The sequence below is a fragment of the Clinocottus analis genome, unplaced genomic scaffold (genome assembly GCF_023055335.1).
Source record: "Clinocottus analis isolate CAN_PGR_092001 unplaced genomic scaffold, fCliAna1.0.p SCAF_24, whole genome shotgun sequence".
Classification (NCBI taxonomy): domain Eukaryota; kingdom Metazoa; phylum Chordata; class Actinopteri; order Perciformes; family Cottidae; genus Clinocottus; species Clinocottus analis.
The window spans coordinates 1,681,390-1,704,528 of NW_027175976.1; the positions used below are offsets into that span (position 1 = coordinate 1,681,390).

Below are 23,139 nucleotides of genomic sequence, written 5' to 3' on the forward strand. Positions count from 1 at the left end.
GCAGATATTTGACTGAAAAACTAACACACCCCATCCAGTGACATCATCAACAAGTTAAAAGTCACTATTTTTTAAGCAATTCAGCATTAAAACCTCATAAACATCTGTGTACATTTTGTCAACAAGACAGGAGAAGGGTGAGTTGGTGAACTACTGTAGCTGATGAGCTGATAGCTAACAAGCTAGGAGCGAGTTTCAAGAGATGTCGACCTTTATTTTTGAATGAAGGAAATTATTGTGCCAGAGATTTCTCAAAGAGTACAAGAAAAGAATGAGGAATATAAACAATAGGGGGATGAATATTTAGTTCAAACTGACACTGACTGTGAATTTTACACTCAAAGTAGATGCCAGATACCAGAGGGCAGACTCTCGTACAGTAATCCCTTAAGCTTACATGAGGGACATGTCCAACTGTGGATCTTTTTTTTCTAACGTCCAAAACGTAGTGGTTATTTAGCTTATTGTTCCTCCATTCCTGTTTGAGCTCCAGTCGCAGTGTTTAGGCTCATGGCTGGCAGGAGGATAATGAGGCAGCTAAATAGGGACCACAGTGCTTCACAATGATGATAATAATAATAATAATAATAGCTGCTGGTACAACATGAAAGTCAGGACCTGCGGCAAATTCATGGAGGGCGTCTAGAGGGCAGAGAATACGTGATGTAAATAATAAACACAACAAACACACGTGTGCATTTGGATTTGGGAGTCGGGAGAGGACGGAGAAGGTTATGGACTCATCATGAGTGTTTACGGCCCAGAAGGTATTGACGTGCAGCTCCCTGAGCAATCTGATAGGAACAACAACAGGAAGCCATCTTTCTATTCCAGAAGTCTGTATCACGCTCCACTGGCTTAAATTACCTGGATACGTGCAGCCTCCTGTTATTACTAATGTTAGTTTTTTTCAATGATACACATTTAGAAAAGCAGCTGATTGGTGCAGACACTCTGGCACGCGGTGGTGATTCTTTCCAGCGCGCCGATCTCTGCAGCAGCAATGTTTCAGTGTGAACATCTTTATTTTTACATGAGCAAGATTACCGTCCTGAATTGAAAACAACACGAATGAGCCAGTGTTTTCATTAAATATTAAAAAAAAGCAAAGTGAACAGTCAGAGATCTCCTTTTTTTTTTTCTTCCGTTTTTCAAGGTCAGCATCTTCTCATGGAGGAGACCAGGAAGGCGCTACGTCGCATCCATTCGCCCGGGTCCTCGTTCCCCGTTTACAAATAAACTGACGTAACATCTTGGAGTATTTCGATGACATATTTTGATGATTTTTAGCTTTAAAAAATCCTGAAAAGTCTTTCTGTGGCATCGGGGAACGTGACGTGCACTCACCTTTATCATTAACGCTGATGAAGTGGCGTCACGTGTCGGCTAATGCTCATCGTAGTACGCGCCGTATTCTTCTTTTTGCACGTGTGTGTGTATCTGACGTGAGGATATGCTTTGAAAGGATGTGTGTGTTAACACGTTCATGCTACTCGTGTGTGTGTCTTTCAGAGAGCGGATGAAGAGGCAGTGGTGGACCGCGGGGGCACGCGCTCCATGCTCAACACCAACTTTGAGAAGGAAGAACTAGAAGGTAACGCAACCACAAGTGATCGTTAACATTGCACAATCAAAACTAAATGTTTTTAGGGGGAGATGTTAAAAGGAAAATCGGCACTTCAGTGAATAAGCATGCAAGTGAAACACTTCAAAATGCTAAAAAAAAGAGCTAATGTTGGTACTTTGTGTATCTTTGGCCCTGTTTGTCGTCCGGAGGTGTATTTTATTTCCCTTTGTACTCAAGAGATGTTACAATAGCAGAGTTTTATCGCTGTAAACTTATCTTACGTAGCAGAATTACTGACAGCAGAGCTTGTTAATGGCAGAAAACCTGTCTGTCCTGCTGTCTATCATTACAAAAGGATATTAGTTTTTGATGTGAGCCCTGCAGCCTCAAAGAGCGAGGGCTTTATTCTCTGCTCATGTGTTTGCGTCAGCCTTATGTCCATCGTAAAAGAGATGGAAATGCCAATTCATGCACCAACGGCATCCTGTATCGACAGTCTCTTACAAAAGAACAGGTTTTTACTGAAGTTTTTACGAGGCTGGATAATTAGAAATTAGAAATTAGCAATATCGACTGAGGAAAAAACAATCTGTTCCATCCAAGGTTTACTGATCCAGATTTGAGGGATTTTTACATTTTTAACTCTATGTGAATAAGAAAATGTGAATTTTTAAAGACACAACGTGCAACTTTTACAAAATATTTGTCATGCAAGCGCTCATGGCAATGCTCCTGGCCTTTCGGCTGTGATATAACAATCATATATCATATTTAGAATACAATTACTATCTGTAATGCTGCTATAATTTATTTGGACCACTGGCTCCATTGAGCTGCCCTTTGCAAATTAATTTAACAGCTAACATTATGACCCAACCAAATGCCAAATCAATGCTGCGTAGCTAAGTACAAGCAAGCTGGCTAACCTTAGCTTAGCCGTTACAGTTAGCTAGTTGGCTGGTAGAAAGCAGTTGTTAGTTGTGTTTTTTTTGCCAATTTACAAGGTAGATCAGACCAGTGGGTCGGTATAAATTAGCTGACGGTATCCACTTAACACAGACGCTTCGTATGTTAGCGACACACTCTTGGCGCCGCAGTGAATAAAGGATAGAAAACAAATGAAGAGAATTGCAGAGATCTGCTTCCTCCGTCAGCATCCACTGTATTTGTGTTGCCATGCGACGTTTGCAGAGGCAGCCGGCAAAGATGTCACTCTTTGATTCTGACACCGCCGGTGAGCTGGGGCTTTCATCTCAAGGACCGCGTAATGACTAGCTCTCTGTCTGATGCTGTGGCAACGCCGGCGGAGAAAGAGCTCCTCTGAGGTTATCTCACTGACAACAACACTCACCTGCGTCCTCGTTCTCATACTCACTCACATTTGGGATTTCTATGGGATCCTTGATTGGTTTATTATGTTACAATTTAATTTGAATTACGTTATGAAAGCCCTATCAGCATCGGATGTAAATGAGAGGCCTGTCTAGTGACGAAACATATTTGTCTTACTGATCGCAAATTCCATCAAAACAAACAACAATAAATGCGACACACAAACATGTGTTGTCCCATTGTGTGTGGAGCCAGAGCCTTGTGTTCACATGCACCGTCCTGTTGCCCCAAATACACAATTGAGCGCCACATGTGGATTAATCTGCTGATGAGAATAGTCTCCAACAAATGCACAGTACAGGGACCGGCTGTTTCAGGAAATTAGAGAAGTATTGAAATACAAACGAACACGTTATTGTTTTGAGCCTTTTCGTTAGATTTGTTGATATTGACTGATACGTATAGCACCGTCCTCTCCGTGTAATTATAGCCGTGTAATCATAGATATGTCCTCATATGCTCTATATTTGTATTTTGCACCTTTTTAACTGCATTCCTTAAAATGTTTTTTATCACCACAGCCACCTTTCTGAGATAGAAATACTAGTATTGCATGATATGATATAGTAGATTTTGTGTGGGCGCCATGATAATAAACCTGACTTTACAACCCCTTCTAGTAGGAGTGACTGCATCTATGGGAATACATTTAGAATAGCGCTTGTGCTGCAGAGCCAGAGGGAAGAGCATGCTCAACCCCCAGCCATTCAGAACCGCTTCAATCCTGTGGCCACATAAAGCCGTACATAAATAAATACACACACACACACACACACACACACACACACACACACACACACACACAACGTCTTAAATATAATAAACTCAGCAAGTCACATGCCGTGGCATGAATTCAAGATTTGACTGATTAAAGAAATACAAGAACAGACATAGTTTGACATCAGCAGTGGCTCAGGCCTGGAGGATGCAAGCTATTTATATCTTCCACTCATGAGTCTTGACTCATGAACCTTTGAAGCGTTGGTGCTCCGCTCTTGTGTTTTCCTCACATATTGTTCCTGACTGCTGGAATCTGCATTTTATTGTGGAATTCACTTTTTCTGCAAAGTCAGTCTTTCCTCCCGCTTCTGACATACATAATTTACACGATGCTAACAGCGCTTTGCTCCGGATGAACAAGCCTTCAGATGACATGCTGACAGCGTCAAACGCACTCCCAAAGGCCAAACGCATTGTGACATGCGGTTAGTTCTGCCATTAACGCTCTCTGACGTACCGAACCTCACTCAACCTCTGCTCTGAAACCCTACTGGAGGAAGGCATTGAGTGGGCGTCTCTTTTCAGATGCAGTGATGTCAGTGAGCTCTCACTGTAGGTGATTCATTTAATAACTGTGCATTGCTTGAATCTGATTGTACACTATGATGTGAGTCATGTCTCCAAAGCACACTTGAAGGCATTCATGTGGGATATTTTCCCCTCAGACTAAATTAAACATTTAATAATAATAATAATCGGAATACACTAATTGTTTCCTAAACCTGCATAAGTGGCTTAACTTGAGCTGGGATTTGAGTTTGAATGCAAAAGTGGTACGTCAATGGTTCTTCTATAAAAGTTAAGATACAAGGGCTTAGATTTGGTGATTGTGGCACAATGAAGCTTATTCACAGAGTTATTTTCCTACAGTAAACTAAAATGAAAGTAGGCAGGGACAGATGTTGTTGGTACCTAACAGCATTGGGCGAGTCCTCTGGTTGTATAGAAGTCTATGCTTCATGTGTAAAAGCTGCATTCTCTCTCCTGAGCACCAGGGGGCGACTCCTCTAGTTGCAAAAAGAAGTCAGGATGTAAAAAAGTCTATTATAAAAATGACATCTCTAGTTTCAAGTCTTCTTCAGTACAGAATGATGTTCATTTAGTAAATTATGGTGATTTAGAGTCCTACAGACCATAACACAGGGAACACTTTATGATGCATCCCACCACATAACGATGTGTAGTTCTCAAGCATCAGAGTCGCGTGACGCTGGACGCTGTGGCGCTTCATATGGCGTGGGCGAGCGGTGCCGTCTGCGTCCGGCTACTGAGCCGAGGGCCGGCGGTGAAGAAGGGGAAAGTCAGCTCGCGTTATCGCCGCGCTGACCCTGTGGATGCGCTCATGTGTGCGCGTATGCACGCACACGCTCGCCCATCACATCGTGCAATAATATCCTCCCACAGTCCCGGTCTAATTATATGTTCCGTATTGATTAAAAATAAAGTTAAAAAAACTCCCTAATTGTAAAAGTCATCCAATTTCAAAATTGATTTTCAGCTTTAGAGAGAACAAGAGCTCTTTATTCAAGCGTGGGCCTGGAGCTAACAGTTCATTTACTAAGTGCAGCTTCTCTGGTTCCACTCCATGACTGTATGGCCGGCTACTGCCTGCTGTTCCCATAGTTAGGTTTCAGTGCACTGGCTCCACCACTCAGTCACACCCTATCTCATTGCTCTCATTGGCAATATTGCAGGCTCTGAAAGCCTACCTTATTCCTCACCACATGACACCTCGTGTGAATTATGAGGGCGACCTCTGGTTCTCTCTCTCAGGGAGCTGGATCCGCAGAGAGAGCCAAGGGTACGCTACACCCTTAGAGATTGTTTTGAGAACGAGATGATGTCACTGAGGGATGCAAAGACGATCTAAAGAGGTGACCCTTGGGTAATGCACAGTAGCATTTGTAGCTACCGAGTCCTTGCTGAGATTTGGTGGTCGTACGTCCACTTCGCTGTGACCTTCTCGTCAAGGCGATATTTTGTAAACGTCTTGTGAATTTCATCCGATTTGGCACAAATGTCCACTTGGATTCAGATTTGATTGTCAAAGGTTTTTGCCCATAACTCAAGAATTGAAACACGATTTATGATAAAATGATGAAGTGAGTCGGGTTGAAGAAAACACGAGTCTTGAGTTTAAAGGAAGGATCTTAACGTTTGCTGCATGTTGTCTCCAGGTCACCGCACTCTCTACATCGGGGTTCACGTTCCCCTGGGCCGGAGGTCGCACAGACGTCACCGTCACCACGGGCACAAACACAGGAAGAGGTCCAAGGAGAGGGACTCCTCAGCGGACGGAAGAGAATCCCCCTCACACAGTAGGTCTTCAGAAAAGCACTGACGCTAACTGCAGCTTCAGCTGGCGCAAATGTTCCACTTATTTTTTTCCTATAATCTCCATCTCCTGTCCCGTTGGCTGCAGCAGACACACCAGCTCAGAGGGTGCAGTTTCTGTTGGGGACCGAGGATGGCGACGAGGAGCACATGCCCCACGCCCTGTTCACTGAGCTGGACGAAATCTGCCTCCGGGAGGGCGAGGACGCCGAATGGAAAGAAACAGCCAGGTACAACTTTTTCATTTGTGTGTGACGGCAAGCGCTTGTTGTTATGGCGCCATACGCTGTTTAACTAACATATAACTTGTGTATATATACGTATAAGTTACACCTTATTGAGACCGTAACTACACATCAAATTTATGGTGTCTTGTATGTATATTTACCGAGTTGTGTTTTTAATCAGGTGGCTTAAGTTTGAGGAGGATGTCGAGGATGGCGGCGAGCGGTGGAGTAAACCCTACGTGGCCACTCTGTCCCTGCACAGTCTCTTCGAGCTGCGCAGCTGCATCATGAACGGCACCGTGATGCTGGACATGAGGGCCAACTCGCTGGAGGAGATCGCAGGTAAACACTCGGTGGTTTTGTGTATCTCACATGGGAAAACTTTAGCTTTCGAGAGCAGCCAAAGAGAGTTTTTATCTGATTGTGGGGGGAAATTGTGCTGCGTGATCTTAACCTGGTTTTGTGCGATTAAATCAGCAGCAGCGGGTCGTTTTCTCTCTCTCTGAATAATCAGCTTAGCAATCGCCGGCCTCCACGCGGCGACATCAATAGTAGCCACAGTGGATTTCACATGGGTTAAAAGAGTTAATGCAAAAACCTATTCGTGTGTGTCCTTTACTTCTCAGACATGGTTCTGGATCAGCACGAGTTGTCGGGCCCTGTGGGGCCGGATGCCAGGAAGAGGATCCGCGAGGCCCTGCTCAAACAGCACCACCACCAAAACCACAAGAAACTGGCCAACCGCATACCGATCGTACGCTCCTTCGCCGACATCGGCAAGAAGCAGTCCGAGCCTCATTCTATGGACAAGAATGGTGAGCAAACGTGTCGGTCCTTGACCGTGAATGTTGTCGTGTGAACATATCGAGTGTGCTTTCATAATGTTGTTATCCTTCGCATGCATTTTTTCCGAAGTCTGTCCATCTGTGACTTACTGTTTTACTGCTGTGTGATATCTCATTTTCTCCTTTCTCGTTTGTGTCTCTCCGTGTTTGTGTCTGTGTTTGTCGTCGTCTTCTGCGTTTTGCACGTGTGTGTGTGTTTGTGTGTCACTCAACCAGTAAACAGCCTTTATTATCAAACCTTAAAACCTCCCAAATGTTTGCCCGAGCTCCCCAACAATACACCACCCAGAGAGACCTTTTCCCGTGTGGCATGGCCGCGGCGTGTGTGTTGCTCTTCATGTCTTTCCACCCCTCCATCACCTTTGAGCTCCTCCAGCGGCCAATGCAACGAGACCCCAGACACGCCCTTTGGCAACACCAACCCCAAGCGCCTTAGTGTTCTTCAGGCAGTTGCGCAAGGCTACTGTCCCATCGCGCATGACGACACAGAGCAGGAAATCTGCACAGGCAACCAGAGCGCCTCAGCTGATGCTCTCAACACGAAAAGCCTAGAGATAGTAGCAGCAATAGCATTCAAAAATAACTAATTAAAGCGGAGAGCAACATCATGAGAAGTTAGAAATGGGTTGTGCGGTCAAGAAGGGAGAAAAAAACTCACATTTCTGATGCTTTTTGAGCTTTTTGAAACTCTGAAGTGAGGAAATACAAATACAAGTAGATGGTTTTAAGTATGCAGAAGCTTTTCTGTACTTTGGGTAAGTGGTAGCAATTTTGCAGAATTATTTATGTGAACCAGGGCATGTGCATTGTTCTGGTTGTCATGATTATGCTCTCCACTTCCTGTCATTGTCAACAATGTGTTCAATGACTACAAACCACAGACAATCTGTGACTCTTGTTTTTCACTCACATAAGTGACTAATTCCTAATAGCGGTTACTAACTGCATAACACAACATGTTCAACCATCCCTGTGTTTTCACAGTAAATATGAAGCTGCTTAGCTTAGCATTGCATAACAACTGGAAAAGGGTGGAAACAGGCTTTATCTACAGTAATGAGATAAAGTTTGTTTGCTTTTTATAATACGGTAAGTGTACAACTATTTGGGGTTTGACAAAATGGGGGTAATTATGTTAAATATGAAGCTACAGCCAGCAGCTCAAGTTATCTTAGCTTATTGCAAACAACTGGAAACGGGGAAACAGACAGTCTGGCTCTGTCCAATGATGAGCTTTAGAGATGCTGTTAAGAGGATTTCAGATTCTGTTACAAAGCCAGGCTAGCTGTTTCCAGTTAGCTAAGTTAAGCTAACCCGCTGCTTGCTTCACTGTGGCATTACTGCGTATTGAACCAACAGCTTTGTCATTGGTATCAATCCTCTCATCTATCTGCAAGAGAGCATTTAAGAGTATTTTCTTATGTGTCGCACAACACCTTTGGTTTTAGTAGCATCACTCCTTGTGACATTTTGCGTTTCCTTGTGCTGCGATTGGCTCAAATTGCTGCGTTCACATCACAAACTGCTTGAGAATTTAATCTAAAAGGAGCAATCTTTGACTTTTAAGCGAAATTTAAAACAAACAAAAAAAACATTTAAAATGAGAAACTATTTGTTGATACACTTCATGGGAGTTAAAGATTGTACCTCATTTAGTTTACCTCACTTTATTTGGCTAACGTCACTACGTCCAGCGCACCCCTGAGCATCACACAGATTAATATGAATCTAACTCACCAGGTACACTCTGAAACAAGGTACAATATTATCTTTTGTCACGAGCTCTGAACCTTTTCACCAATGAAGGCACAGCGCCTACAACAAAAGGCTCCACTGTTGTATCGTATTTTTCAGAGAACATAACCGTACCCTGTAGTCACTGGACACCTCTGTCTTTGTGTGGGAAAGCAGTGTTGTTACAAGCCGAGCCTCCGTGAAAGTTGACATGTCGGTTTCCCGCTCTGCCCGACAGGCCAAACGACCTCACCTCAGTCCCAGCCGGCGAACAGCGAGGGCAAACCGGACGTCAGCCGCGAAAACAGCGCCGTCGACTTCAGCAAGGTGAGCAGCCAGACCCACCGCTGGTGCCGCTGTTTATCCACAGGCACTGATAGCTGGACCCATAACCAGCGCTGTATGTTTAACCAAGCTTGGGTTACGTGTGAAATGGCCACCTTGCTCTGGGAAGCTTGTTTTTCTGTTGCCGTGTGGGCCGTCAGGATCACATCCAGCCAGTGATTTGGAGACGGATGATTTACTGTAACAACCCCTTTCCATCTGTCTCCCGTGTTTTAGCTCAGAGCGGAACGTTCATCCTGATCTTTTGTGCGGTTTTGGGTTTCCTTCCATCTCAAAGATTGACCTCCACTTCATGAAGAAGATCCCTCCTGGTGCTGAGGCGTCCAACGTCCTGGTCGGGGAGCTGGAATTCCTGGAACGTCCTGTGGTGGCCTTCGTCCGCCTGTCTCCTGCCGTGCTCCTCAATGGCCTTGCTGAGGTTCCCATCACCACCAGGTCAAACACAAGCTGCTGGAAAAAGCCCCCCGCTCGCCTCTGCTTCTCTTTCGCTCTGTCAACTGTTTCTAGTCTGGATGGATAAGCTGATAATCCCCGCAAATGTTTCATTAGAAATGGATTTGACTTTTGCTCAAACATGCTTTTCTTTGTGTTACACAGGTTTCTTTTCATCCTGCTTGGCCCTCTGGGAAAAGGTCCACAGTATCATGAAATTGGCCGGTCTATTGCTACCCTGATGACAGATGAGGTGAGCTCAAAGTACAACATTATTACAAACTCAAGCTGTATGATGATGCTGGCAGGGGTGGAGGAAGTATTCAGGCATTTTTCTGAAGTAAAAGAAGCAATACAACAATTTAATATCCCAAAAACGAGGACTTGCCCTGTGAAAGACGACTTACTGAAGGCTAAAAGCCAAGGGGGCCTTAATAATCTTGAATAAATCTAAAAGAAATTGCTCTCCTAAATGTCGTGATTAATAAATAATGTAACCAGCATGCGCTCACCGTCTCATCACCTACTGAGCTCTTTCCGTCACAGCTGCTGCTGCTAGAATCAAATCCAGAGAAATTAACCTTTTATCATGAAATACTTGTTTGTACACATAAATTAGATTAATAGAAATAACCTATTTTTCATGCCTTTTATGTTTTCTACACTTGACATCATGTTGATGTCAACAAGACAAAATAATATATATGAAGTTAATGGAGCAGAGAAACTACTCCATCAATCAAAAGTCCACCTTCCAACTCTACTTCGCTGACCTGACCTTTGACCTCTGTTAAAAGCTGGAGAAGCCTTTGGGGATCCGCAGACATGACAACAGTGACAGGAGTTCCCACAGTGCAGCTGTGAGCTGATGTTACCGAACATCATCCGAGCCAGATGTTGCCTTTCTTCCCTGTTGGCAGCATTCCTCTGGGACGTATTAAAATAGAAATGTATGGAAGTCGGCCTGTTTCATCATGAATGAATCGCACCGCTCACTCTTATTTGTTTTGTGCAAGAATCATGTATCATGTAGAATCCTGAAACATGTTGCGGCTCCAGCATGGGACATATGGTGTATGACCTTCTGTAAATACATTGACATGTAGTACGGGAGTCAGGAAAATAAATGCGTTGATCCATTTTCTGATTTAAATAGTTTTCATGTAGCAGGATAAGCTTTCTAAGGTTCTGGATAAAAGGCGAAAGAACAATTTTAAATGTTACAAGTTTGTTGTTATACTCATTTTGGCCACTAGAGGCTGAAGTGCATCACTACCACATTTTTTCTTCCATATATTTTTATTTTCTCAATGCACTCGAAACACAATATTGTATTTAGCAAGTTATGTGAATTAAAACATGACTACTCGGAGTAGTGGCCTCTTGAGGCCGAACCGAGTATTACAACAACAAACAAAATGATCCGCAGACGATAAAAGAAAACTCCCGAATGCTCTGCTCCGCAGATTTTCCACGATGTCGCTTACAAGGCCAAAGACAGGAACGACCTGGTGGCGGGCATCGACGAGTTCCTGGACCAGGTGACGGTGTTACCCCCCGGAGAGTGGGACCCCTCCATCAGAATAGAGCCTCCCAAAAACGTGCCATCTCAGGTAAAGAGCGCTAAACTGAACCTTCTGAGAGTTCGCACTGCCTGCTGAGGAATATTTTGAAGCATCTGCGCTCTCCTCTAATCTCGACGGCGCTCCCCAGGGCTCTGCTCTCAATCCTCTCCAAAACATTCGCTATCCCCCGCCCCCCCTCTCATTAGTTATTTTGGTCTACTTTGACAAATCCGCCATCTTGTTTGGGAGAGTTACCGATCAGAAAGTGGCTCCAGGTGATTACAAAAGTATTTTTTCAGAATCAGAACCACAAATAAAATCAGATTTTTCTCTCTGTCGTTGGACTCCTGCAGTAAATTGATGACACACCGCTGTGTGATGCACGATTCGTGCACGAGAGAACAATCATTTGTCGTATAAAAGTGTGTTTGAATAGCTGCGACGCCTCGTTGCAACAAACGTCTGACTCAGTGCAGCTGTCGCTTATTGTCACGACGACGATGATGATGATGATGATGATGATGACAGTGATCTTAACCACACAGGAAAAGCGGAAGATTCCCCCTCTTCCCAACGGAGTGACAGATCTCGGAGACTCGGAGGAGCACGGAGGGCACGGCGGCCCCGAGCTGCAGCGCACCGGGAGGTAAGTGCGGGACGGAGGCGAGCGGGGGTTTGTGTTGCGCTTCCTTCGTCTCTCCCCGAGCTCATCTTCGTCTTCCTCCCCGTCTCCCTGTCGCCTGATAGCCGTCCCACGAGTCCACAAACTATGACTTTAGCCTCTCTAGTCCGTTATCACTCATCCCACTTGACTTTTCTTTCTTTTGCAACAATCTAAATGTACGTCTCGCCACTCTTGACATCAAGAATTGTACTTCACACGCGATCTGATTGATGATTTGAAGAGGCAAATGTTAAGATTCACAGAAGGGATTAAAGATGGAAAAAAAAACCCTAATGAAAACCCAGAAATCACCCGAAGACAACGGGGGATTCTGGATGCCGTTTGCATCTACAGATCCCAGCTCACGTTGGCCGGGACACGGCATCGGCGCCTCGGACCGAAAATAAGCATAACGGTCCCGTCGCACTGTTGCCATGGCAACCGCCTCCGCCTCCAGCTGGCTCGCTCGCCGCTGCAGCAGAAAAGCCGGCTCGCTCTGGCTGAGAGTCGCTCCGATTGAAGCATGAGTCGACAAATGTGCATTGATGAAAACACGCGGCTTTCGGTGAGAAAGTTAGACGAAGATGTCGACGCACTGCGCTACAATGTCGCCGCCTGTGGTCCCGAAGTAGCACACGTGGGCTTTGTCTCCGCGACATTCTCTCCCTAAAATCCCCGTTTCACCACAGGTTATTCGGTGGCTTCTTCATGGACATCAAGCGAAAGGCCCCTCACTACATTTCCGACTACACCGACGCCATCAGCCTGCAGTGTCTGGCCTCGTTCCTCTTCCTCTACTGCGCCTGCATGTCGCCCGTCATCACCTTCGGGGGACTCCTGGGCGAGGCCACGGAGGGACGCGTGGTAAGAGGCCGCATCTTCACCGCTGCCGAGACGCGATCGCACCCGATAGGGAGTTCTCAAACAGTTTAGAAACAACTAGTCAGAAGTAACTCAGAACACAAGCGCTCGTTCAACAGCATCAAACCGATGAACATTTCTGGCGCTGCTCCACTAATCTCCATAAACCTTTTCTTTCCATCAACGGCCGATATGGCACAATAAGCTTGCGCCGTGTTTTTTTTTTTTATCCACGCTAGCAGTGGAGCTTAAGGGATGACAATGTCCATCAGTTGGTTGGTCGTTTCACCGCTTTGGTCCAGACTGAAGGATCTCAGCGACGATGAGATGGATCGACATTCATGGTCCCCAGAGGACGGACCTTAGTATAGCAATAGGGATCTAGTGATATATCTAAAAAACACTTGATGGATTGCCATATTTGATTCCCAGATTAGTACACCAAGTAGAACTTTGGTGACTATTCATCTAGTACTTTGGTTTATGACTAAACACCTGCAAATACCGGCTTTAAAATTGGGCTGTTATTAAGTTTGGAAATTTGTCCAAGCAAGTAATCAAACATTTAGATTCATTACCAATTAGTTGATCCAAAAAACGCCTCTTTGGATTTTTACGCTGACGTTGCATGACCGCGTGATTGCATTGTCATTGTGAGCCTGTTGCCATGCTAGCGTTAGCAATTAGCTCATTAGCCGCTGTGTTCATGCAAAAGTGTGTACCCGAGAGCAGAAACCATGTGTAGCTGTTGAACCAGAGCATTTCCCCTCCCGTGTTCCCAGAGTGCTATTGAGTCCCTGTTCGGGGCGTCCATGACTGGGATAGCCTACTCCATCTTTGCCGGTCAGCCCCTCACCATCTTGGGCAGCACCGGGCCGGTTCTTGTCTTTGAGAAAATTCTCTTCAAGTTCTGCAAGTAGGTTGTCTTCCTTTTCCTCCTATTTTTGCACCACACATTGTGTTTTGTGACAGTAGCATATGTCCGTGTTGATGGTGGGGATGCCGTACAGCTCACTCCCGAGTGCGTGCGCGTGTGTGTGTGTGTGTGTGTGTGTGTGTGTGTGTGTGTGTGTGTCTCTCAGGGAGTACGGCCTCTCCTACCTCTCCCTGAGGGCCTGCATCGGCCTGTGGACGGCCTTCTTTTGTCTCCTGCTGGTAGCCACGGACGCCAGCTCGCTCGTCTGTTACATCACGCGCTTCACAGAGGAAGCGTTCGCCGCGCTGATCTGCATCATCTTCATCTACGAGGCGCTGGAGAAGCTGATCCACCTGGGGACGCACTACCCCATCAACAAAAACAACGACCTTCAGAAACTCACACAGTACTCGTAAGCGAGGCAGAGACATGTGTACCCCAACCGTCGCACATTTGCACACACGCGCTCGAGTGTTTTGCTGCATCATCAAACGACAGATGGCGCAGACACGCTGCCAGTTCTGTTTCTGTGACGGGTTTTGCTTTATGATGAATAATCCCATGTTGAGTGTGTGTCAGGAGCGTCATGCATGATCCTCGTAAGCTGTTCACGTGGCTCCGTCAGGCTAAGAGCTGGACTGCAGGCTATGCTGACATTTCCACTGTTTTAAAAACGCCAGCAGAATCATTTCATGTTGAACGCGTCGAAATTTGTGTTTTTTTTTTCTCCATTATTAAATACATTTTTTAGTCTATAAAGTGTCAGAAAATTGGAAAAGCTCATCTCAAAAGTCAAAGTAGACATGTTACGCTTCCTTTGTTATGTGATAATCCAAAAGTAGTTTAGTTAAATATTATAGAACAATAGGAAACCCAGTTTTCACACAGTTAACAGTTCATTTCATCTTCAGTTTATACCTCAATAGATGTCCCCTATCTCTTAATTACTGAGGATCTCAAATATTTATGAAATTGCTTCTCTGTCAGTTTCAATTAATTCATTAATATCCTCCTCAGGTGTGCGTGTGTGGAGCCCATGTACCCCAGCAACGAGACCCTGCGGTTCTGGGAGGAGAAGAACATCACGGCCTCCCAGGTCAACTGGACCATGCTGGAGGTCAAGGTAAGGGACGCTCCACATTTGGAGAGGAAATAGGGTCACCTACGGCCTTCAGATGCTTCGATCTTGCATTCGAGTCCACTCCTAGTCGTGCTTAAGACCCATCCTTCAATTAGCACACGATCACAACTAGTTGGGGATATTTCTTCTATCCGTCTTTGGCGCCGCGTCGTGTCTCCCACATTTGTGCTTCATCAGGAAGCGTCATAAGTCTAGGCGGGGATTACGAACGTGTGGGCAGGATTTCACAGGATTTAGCATGGAGCGTGAAGATGAAGTGTGAAGAGTGGATTTTCTCGCAGCCGCAAATAAGTCGTGCCAGCGGCGGCGCGCTGCGACACTCCCACACACGCTTGAACGGCTGCAAATAGTTAAATAGACACGCGAGGCCACCGGGATTGACTGAGAATAGACGAGTCATGTACTATATAGATATTTAAAGCACAGAGCGCTGATTAAGTGAAAGATGAAAGCACCAGTTCAGACCGCTGACACCGACATCATCGCCATTATGTCCTTTGACATTGTAACCTGATTATTATTATTATCTTAATCGTCATCACCGTGTCCTCTGGTGCCAGTAGGAGTGCGAGATGTTTCGCGGGGAGTTTATTGGCAGCGCCTGCGGCCCCCACGGCCCCTACATCCCCGACGTCCTCTTCTGGTGCGTCCTCCTCTTCTTCTCCACCGTCTTCATGTCCGCTTTCCTCAAGGAGTTCAAGACGAGCCGCTACTTTCCCACTAAGGTACGTAAGAGAGATGCAGAAAGGTAATAGATGACCACAAAGAGACACTATATAACCACAAAGAGACACTAAATAACCACAAAGAGACACTAAATGACCACAAAGAGACACTGAATGACGACAGAGACATAAAATAACCACGAAGAGACACTAAACAACAAAAAAGAGACACTAAAGGACCACAAAGAGACACTAAAGGACCACAAAGAGAAACCAAATGACCACAAAGAGACATAAAATGACCACAAAGAGACACTAAACAACCACAAAGAGACACCAAATGACCACTAAGTGATGCAAAAATAACAAAAAAGAGATCCTAAAAGACTACAAAGGGACACAAAACAACCCCAAAGAGATGCAAAAAAACCTCTAAGACAAAACGTCCCAAAATCTGTCTCTTTGAATCTCTGGTTCCAGTTCTGGTGGAGGCCCGTCGTCTCATGCAACAGGGACCCTTTGTCTTATAAGTTCCTTCTTGGAACTATAAACCCTGAACACACAGACAGGATACACATATTTACTTACAGAGGATTTCATTGTATTGACCTTATCTTTTGAGATCTCTGCATCATTTCTGAAGCATGCACTGGTTTAGACTTCCTGCTTCACTGGGCTTTGCTTCTGTCGGTCCTTTTAGTTTATGCTGCCACCTATTGGAGGTTTCATGTCACAGCCCAAAGCCTCCAGCCTTGTGTGTGCGCTCTGCGCTCTATATGTGAAATATCTATGATTTATCATTGGATGACACTCATGAGCGACTGGGTGGCGTGATGCTGAAACTAATCTGTAGTTTACCAGCGCCACCGTGTGGCGATGAACGCTACGACGTCGTCTGGCCGTTGCAATATTCATGTCAAAAGTCAGAAAAAAGACATGTATCATTCCTAGGAAATATAGTTTAACTGTGGGATATTTTAAGGCATTGACAATAAGCATCTTTAACGCCTCCGCCCTGCTCTCAGGGCTCAATGTTTAAAGATAAGATGGACGTTTGTCTGATCACAGTGTGTGTGTTTGTTTGTGTCTCCAGGTGCGGGCCATCATCAGTGACTTTGCTGTCTTCATCACCATCCTGACTATGGTTCTTATAGATTACGCCTTGGGGATCCCCTCTCCTAAACTGCAGGTCCCCAGCAAGTTCAAAGTAAGTCCGAAGGCTTGCGAGCAATCCAACATATTGCTCTTCGCTCACGTGCTCACCGCCATCTTTCTTTTGTCCGACCCCAGCCGACCAGGGACGATCGCGGCTGGCTCATCAACCCTGTGGGGCCCAACCCCTGGTGGACCACCATCATCACCTTCGTCCCCGCTCTGCTCTGCACCATCCTCATCTTCATGGACCAGCAGATCACAGCCGTCATCATCAACAGGAAGGAGCACAAACTAAAGGTAGTTCAAAACCTTAACATAACCAAATGAATGCATTTTCTTGTATGCTCAGCTGCTCCTATGGATATAGAGAATTGGTTATATGTGTGGTTATTGCCTACTTACTCTCAATCTCTCACAAAAAATGACATTGCAGTAAAATGAGAGGTTTTCTAAAGGGACTCTGGTGCTCGGGAACTTTTTTTGTCCACCACCATAATCAACAAAAGCTCAACTTTATTAACTCGGCTGTGTCTGAACCCCCTCTGTCTTTGTGTGGCGCCCCGCAGAAAGGCTGCGGCTACCACCTGGACCTGTTCGTGGTGGGGGTGATGCTGGGCGTGTGCTCGATAATGGGCCTGCCGTGGTTCGTGGCGGCCACGGTGCTCTCCATCTCCCACGTGAACAGCCTGAAGCTGGAGTCGGAGTGCTCGGCGCCCGGCGAGCAGCCCAAGTTCCTGGGCATCCGAGAGCAGCGCTTCACCGGCCTCATGATCTTCACCCTGATGGGCTGCTCCGTCTTCATGACCTCCGTGCTGAAGGTCAGTGGGCGAACGGCAAAATGTACACCAAGTCATGTATTTGTTAATTGAGGAACCAATTTTTGTCTCCAAACCTCTTTTTCCCCTGTGTTTGAGTCATCATAGGATCTCCAAATTAATTACAGTACTTGTGTGTATTGTATGTATTTGTTCAACAAAGTCTTGGGAAAAAAAAGCATATCTGCAAAAAGAAAAAACACTTTTAAAAATATTTTGATAATACCTATAAACATCCAGCATGATATGAGCCAGATTCCCCAAAAAAGCCTCCTGGAGCGTCAATAAGACACCCTTTTGAAAAGATTAGGACCTAAAGAATCAGAATCTGCAACAAAAATCACAATAAAATAAAGCATTGGCCTGTTAGGAAGGAGTTTAGTCAAAAAACTGTGTCGTTCGGTTAAAAAAAATAGAAAAATTACGTATTTTAAGCCAACAGATTGTCTGAATGGGGCATGCTGGGACTTAAATGGGATTTCCAAAATGTTAATATATATGTATCTGTGTGTCTCCAGTTCATCCCCATGCCTGTGCTGTACGGAGTCTTTCTGTACATGGGGGCTTCCTCACTCAGAGGCATCCAGGTGAGCTCTGCTGATGTTCTGTCGTGAGGGTTAAAGGAGAGAAGATGCAGGATGAACTCGTGAATTGTTTGTGTACCCGCGCAGTTCTTCGACCGCCTGAGGCTGTTCAGCATGCCGGCCAAACATCAGCCGGACTTCATCTACCTTCGTCACGTCCCGCTGAGGAAGGTGCACCTCTTCACCATCGTCCAGCTCACCTGCTTGATCCTGCTCTGGGTCATCAAGACCTCCAAGGCCGCCATCGTCTTCCCCATGATGGTAACCGGGTTGCGTTTGCGGTCGCGCATGCACGCGTCAGCGCGTATGATTGCTTGATATTTGTCTGTGTGTGTGCTGCGTCAGGTCTTGGCCCTGGTGTTCATCCGTAAGCTGCTGGACTTGGTCTTCTCCAAGAGGGAGCTGAGCTGGCTGGACGACCTGATGCCAGAGTGGAAGAAGAAGAAACTGGAGGATTCAGAAGAAGAGGTGCGGCGATAGATCACCATTCTGATGACTCAAAGTCTCCAGCAGAGCTGCAGTGGTTCAGATGTGCTCTTCTGTCTCTTTCTCCAGGAGGAGCACAGTATTATTGCAGAGGAGGAAGGCATTGTCCAAGTGCCACTGGAGGGACACTACAAGTAAGTCATTTAGATCTTTAATTAGGTGCTCGAGCGTCCTTCAAACGCAATGGTGTCAGCGGTGAAATATTTCCGTAGACTGCTACAAGTGCGTGCAAATTGTACGTTAGAGGCACAGCCCTTGAGTAAATATAATTAAGACTGAATACAGAGCAGCTACAGCTGATTGAATGAAGTGGCCAAGGGTATCCAGTGTTGGTAATTACTGTAAAACATGAAGCTACATCCAATGTCTTTAGAAGATGGATGCCACTCTGTGGGTTAAGTGTGACGCTACAGCTCGGAGCTAGCTAGCTTAGACCCCGTAGAGATTTTGTCGCAAAACAGTGTCACACCTCATGAAACCACATCCAACTCTGCAAGAAATGTTCCAAAATGTTCAACTATTGCTCGATGAATCCCACAACTCCTGGAGTTATCAGTCCGGCTTTCCCAGGCCTTTTATTTCTTAGCAGAAAGCGTCTCATGCAAAGTGGAATAACCGTCGCCGTCCTCCTCCGCGTGTGATTTTTTTTTTTTGAAGGTGTGACCCGGCCACGGTGAACATCACTGACGAGATGTCCAAAGGATCTTTCGGGAGCGTGTGGAAGAACGTCAACCCCGCTGAGACCGCGAAGAAGGAGCCAAGCGCTAAAAGGTTAGCCGCCACTCTCACAGCGCTCGAGTACCAAATAATTCCACCTGTGGGAATCCAAAGTGTTTTTAAAGGGTCAAAAAAAGGGGGAATGGTTTCTTTTATGTGTAAGAGTGCGCCCAGGCAAGTGTTTATTATGAAAATGTTATGGAACATTTACTATTTTTCCAGGAAACTGAAGCGCTAGTGTGTTTAGATGAAACTGGATTACCAGCCCTGGCCTCTCTGATGTCCCACAGAGTAGACTAACATAGTGTCTCCCGCCTGCCTCTCTCGTTCCATCCCACCCCATAGCTCCCCTTCCTAACCTCCCAGAAGCTGAAAACCCAAAGGTGAGTTGTTCCCAGTCGCTGTCGGCATGGAGAGTCTCGTCTTCTGTTTACTGCCGTTTGTTGCATGAAGAAAACTCGGTGTCGGTCTGTGCTGTGCGTTTTGGAGTCCTGAGGAAATAGAGATAAATCCAGTGGATGCGGGCGGCGTGGCCCGAGTGTGCATGTGTTACGTCGAGGGCACTTTTAATGACGTCCTTTGCATGTTGTGAAAGTAGTCAAATCAGTAGCTGCATGTGTCACTGAGCCGTTGTTGTATATTTCAATGTCATGAGATATTGAAGCGGTCGGACCGACGGCTATTAAACGGGCAGTTCACCCCAAAAAGCCAAAAATACACATTTCCTCTCAATCTATATTGTGTTGGTGTGAGTTGCCGAGTGTTGGGAGATGTCACCACTTCGCACCACTGTAATGAAACTATGTGACACTTGGCTGGTGGTGTCCAAAGCAGCAGCAATAACAACATTTCAACAGCTGAAGTCTTTTATTGTCCACAGGTCTCATTGTGAGAACTTTTCATGGGAACTATTTTCTTTCTAGAAAGAAAAAGGTTCCTACAATGGCTGTGCATTAACTGGGTCATACATTTTTCACCTCCAACACTCGGCAGCGATTGATAAATAGCATTGAAGGTAGAAGGACACATATTTTGGGGTGAACTGTCCCTTTATGCTGAGATTTGCATGCTGTGTGGCAATCAATCCAGAGATTGATTGAGTAATTGTCAGCCTGTTGTCAGCATCTGCACCTTTTGAATTTCTGAAAATCCTTGTACAGAAAATGAACACCAACACATTTAGCCTTTCATTTATTTCCTATTTTTCCTTCTTTTCGTGCAGTTGTGGCGGCGAAAAGCGACACAAGCGGCGGAGACATGACAAGAGCCTGGACAGGGAGACAAGTTTGTGATGACGCGTACTGGCGGTGCCACTGTGCTGTCGATGAGTAAATTTTAAAAAATCACAAAAAAAACTATTCCGTGCCACACTCAACCACCTTTGTACTGTGCTACACTGTGTTTTTGTCATGTAAGTCTGTGTGCAAGTTATGTAAAACAAAGAATTTGTTAGAAACAGTATTAACACGAGGAACTGAGACACTTTTGTCTGCGTATATCAGTGTTTGGTGATACCAGCAACAGAGGGAAGCCGGAATAATGTGACATTTACAGTAACTGCTGTGTCAACGGGCCAATTAAGTACAAATTTTAAACAATTTTTAAATCTACTTCATTTGTATTTTGTATGTTTTTATATTTTTCCAACAACAGCAAGTTATCCTTTGACAGACCTGCCACAGCAAACTGCAAATGTGTGGATTTTGTGCGCAGCATTTAATGCCGCCATTGACTTGCAGCTCACAATAGAGAAACTACAAAGTAGATATTTGCCGATACTAATCTATTTCACCGGTACCCAAAATAGTTGGCTATATATGGCAAATCCAGTAGTATTTTTTTTAGTATTAAATATACATTTTCTATATTCTGTATATCTAAATGTTTTTGTGACAGTGACAGCTCATATCACTCCAGAGTCCTATTTTACAAATAAATGTCTCTCGTCCAGTCAAGTATTCCCCCAAAAATCTGTTAAAGGAATAGTTTGACATCCTGGGAAATACACATATTCATTTTTCTGTTAGACGAGAAGATCGACGCCACTCTCGTGTCTGTACGCTGTAATATAAAGCTGGAGCTAGGTTAGCTTAGCATAAAACGGTGAAACAGATCGGCTGGCTCTGCCAAAATGTCACAAAATCCGCCAGAATCTCATTAAATTCAATTTATATCTATTTTGTTGTTGTTGTAAATCTGTGCAAATAAAGCAAAATGTAAAAACGGCATGTTTTGTTTTTTCCGTCTCGTAGCTAGCGATAGCTTCATTGTTAGCGTACGGACATGAGAGAGGTTTCCCTGTTCTCGTCTAACTCACGACAATAAGCATATTAATCTAAACACACTATTCCTTTGTGGGCAGTGTACAGCAACATCTTTAAGCTAGCAAATTCAGATCATTTTTGGCAACTTTCAACACCTCGTGACTCGGCCATGGCTTTTTAAAAACTCATCCAGTTTGCCAACGCTGAACCAGGGTGACCGGACAGAAAGCGCCATGTTTTCCACCTTCATCCACCTGTCACCTCGTCAGTAAGTGTCATCCATGGACATGTGATCTCCTCTCCAAAATGACCCTCATTGTGTTAGCATCTGAAGCTAATTGTTTTAAAAAAAGACCTGCATGATGGGGGAACGGACTGTCGCTGCAGGACCGATGGTTACTTCTAGAGATGCAATAATAGGCTACCTTTTTTCTGGGAAGGGCAACATGTAATAAACAGTAAAGAGTCTTAACAATGTACAATACATAGTATATTTTATTCATGTAAAATGTTACTAATATATTACTAACATGAAGTCAGTGTTGAAGGCAGGTTTTTGTTGTAGATGTTCTTTTTCCCATTGTCTAAGTGATGGTTCTTAGTTATAGAGAAACTAATAAGTGGTCAAAAATTATATCAGTATCAAACATTTGGACCACTTCTGTGCGAAATTCTGCCTTAAATTTGGTAGTGATAGCTGTACACTTTCTGTTTTAAATAATTTAAGTCACCTGTATAGAAAAACTATCAGTTCTGATCTGTTGTTGTGATTTGTTTCGTGAGAACGAGAGAGCGGGTGAGTGAGAGCATAAATAAAGATCTTAAACAAGCCCTGCCTGTGGTTGTGGTACTTTATTGATCCCTGTACTTGTCCACAGGGAGGTCAGAGGTCATCTAGTGAGACATATTCTCACTGTATTGGTGTGTGTGTGTGTGTGTATGTATGTATGTATGTATATATGTATATAGATCTATCTATCTATCTATCTATCTATCTATCTATATATCCCTGATCCCGATCCCATGAGATGTGTAAGACTAGAACAAACTAAGCTTCATATTAAATAACTGAATGACCATAATTCTCTCATTATTATCTCTCTACTGTCTTGAGATGGAAGAAATGCTGAAAACAACCTTAAATGAACCAACATACAGTATCTGTCTTCAGTAGGAAGCCATGTCTGGGAGCCACAGACAAAATACACAAAATAGAATTGATGTTCTATCAATCAATCCTTCTCAAAGAAATCCCACAAACGCACAATGAAAAACTTTATTTTGCAGAGCGGATTAATAATATACGATGAAAATCAACTACGCGACGCGTGTGTTCCCTCTACAGGCCTACCTGAGATTCCACTTTGTGTTTGGAAGTTGTTTTTTTCTGCTTAAAAATATAGAAAATAACTTAAATTTGTAGAAAAAAATGTGCCCTTGATTCCATGTCTTCTGGCGCACCACGAAAACTGTGGAAGTTTTTTTTTAAATTTTTTTTTTTAATCTTTGCGTCACGAACGGTGAGTAAAAAAAAGACTTACAAATTGAAATATAGTGCTGACGATACAACATGCAAAGCGGTATGGCTTTCTATTCCTCCTGTTCCTGGCTTTTGTGCACAGCGAAGGGGGGGGGGGTCCTTGAGGAGCG

At 44.6% G+C, this 23,139-nt stretch overlaps 1 protein-coding gene across 3 annotated transcripts in view; it reads left to right on the forward strand.

Moving 5' to 3' along the window:
* Positions 1-22,318, forward strand: part of LOC137793905 (sodium-driven chloride bicarbonate exchanger-like) — a 34,780-nt gene extending 12,462 nt beyond the window's left edge. The window contains exons 3-27 of one of the 3 annotated variants that reach the window (XM_068590336.1): positions 1,513-1,594; positions 5,917-6,057; positions 6,162-6,303; positions 6,482-6,642; positions 6,927-7,115; positions 9,118-9,206; positions 9,502-9,659; positions 9,822-9,909; positions 11,123-11,269; positions 11,767-11,867; positions 12,575-12,749; positions 13,529-13,662; positions 13,829-14,074; positions 14,680-14,785; positions 15,367-15,528; positions 16,562-16,675; positions 16,759-16,920; positions 17,190-17,441; positions 17,957-18,025; positions 18,110-18,283; positions 18,368-18,490; positions 18,578-18,642; positions 19,166-19,279; positions 19,571-19,608; positions 20,448-22,318. In XM_068590336.1, coding sequence (XP_068446437.1) covers positions 1,513-1,594; positions 5,917-6,057; positions 6,162-6,303; positions 6,482-6,642; positions 6,927-7,115; positions 9,118-9,206; positions 9,502-9,659; positions 9,822-9,909; positions 11,123-11,269; positions 11,767-11,867; positions 12,575-12,749; positions 13,529-13,662; positions 13,829-14,074; positions 14,680-14,785; positions 15,367-15,528; positions 16,562-16,675; positions 16,759-16,920; positions 17,190-17,441; positions 17,957-18,025; positions 18,110-18,283; positions 18,368-18,490; positions 18,578-18,642; positions 19,166-19,279; positions 19,571-19,583 — 3,207 coding nt within the window. In that variant the 3' untranslated portion in view covers positions 19,584-19,608; positions 20,448-22,318. The remainder of the gene's footprint in view (positions 1-1,512; positions 1,595-5,916; positions 6,058-6,161; positions 6,304-6,481; positions 6,643-6,926; positions 7,116-9,117; positions 9,207-9,501; positions 9,660-9,821; positions 9,910-11,122; positions 11,270-11,766; positions 11,868-12,574; positions 12,750-13,528; positions 13,663-13,828; positions 14,075-14,679; positions 14,786-15,366; positions 15,529-16,561; positions 16,676-16,758; positions 16,921-17,189; positions 17,442-17,956; positions 18,026-18,109; positions 18,284-18,367; positions 18,491-18,577; positions 18,643-19,165; positions 19,280-19,570; positions 19,609-20,447) is intronic. The other 2 variants (XM_068590337.1, XM_068590338.1) reach the window with 2 other exon arrangements.
* The last annotated feature ends 821 nt before the right edge of the window (positions 22,319-23,139 follow it).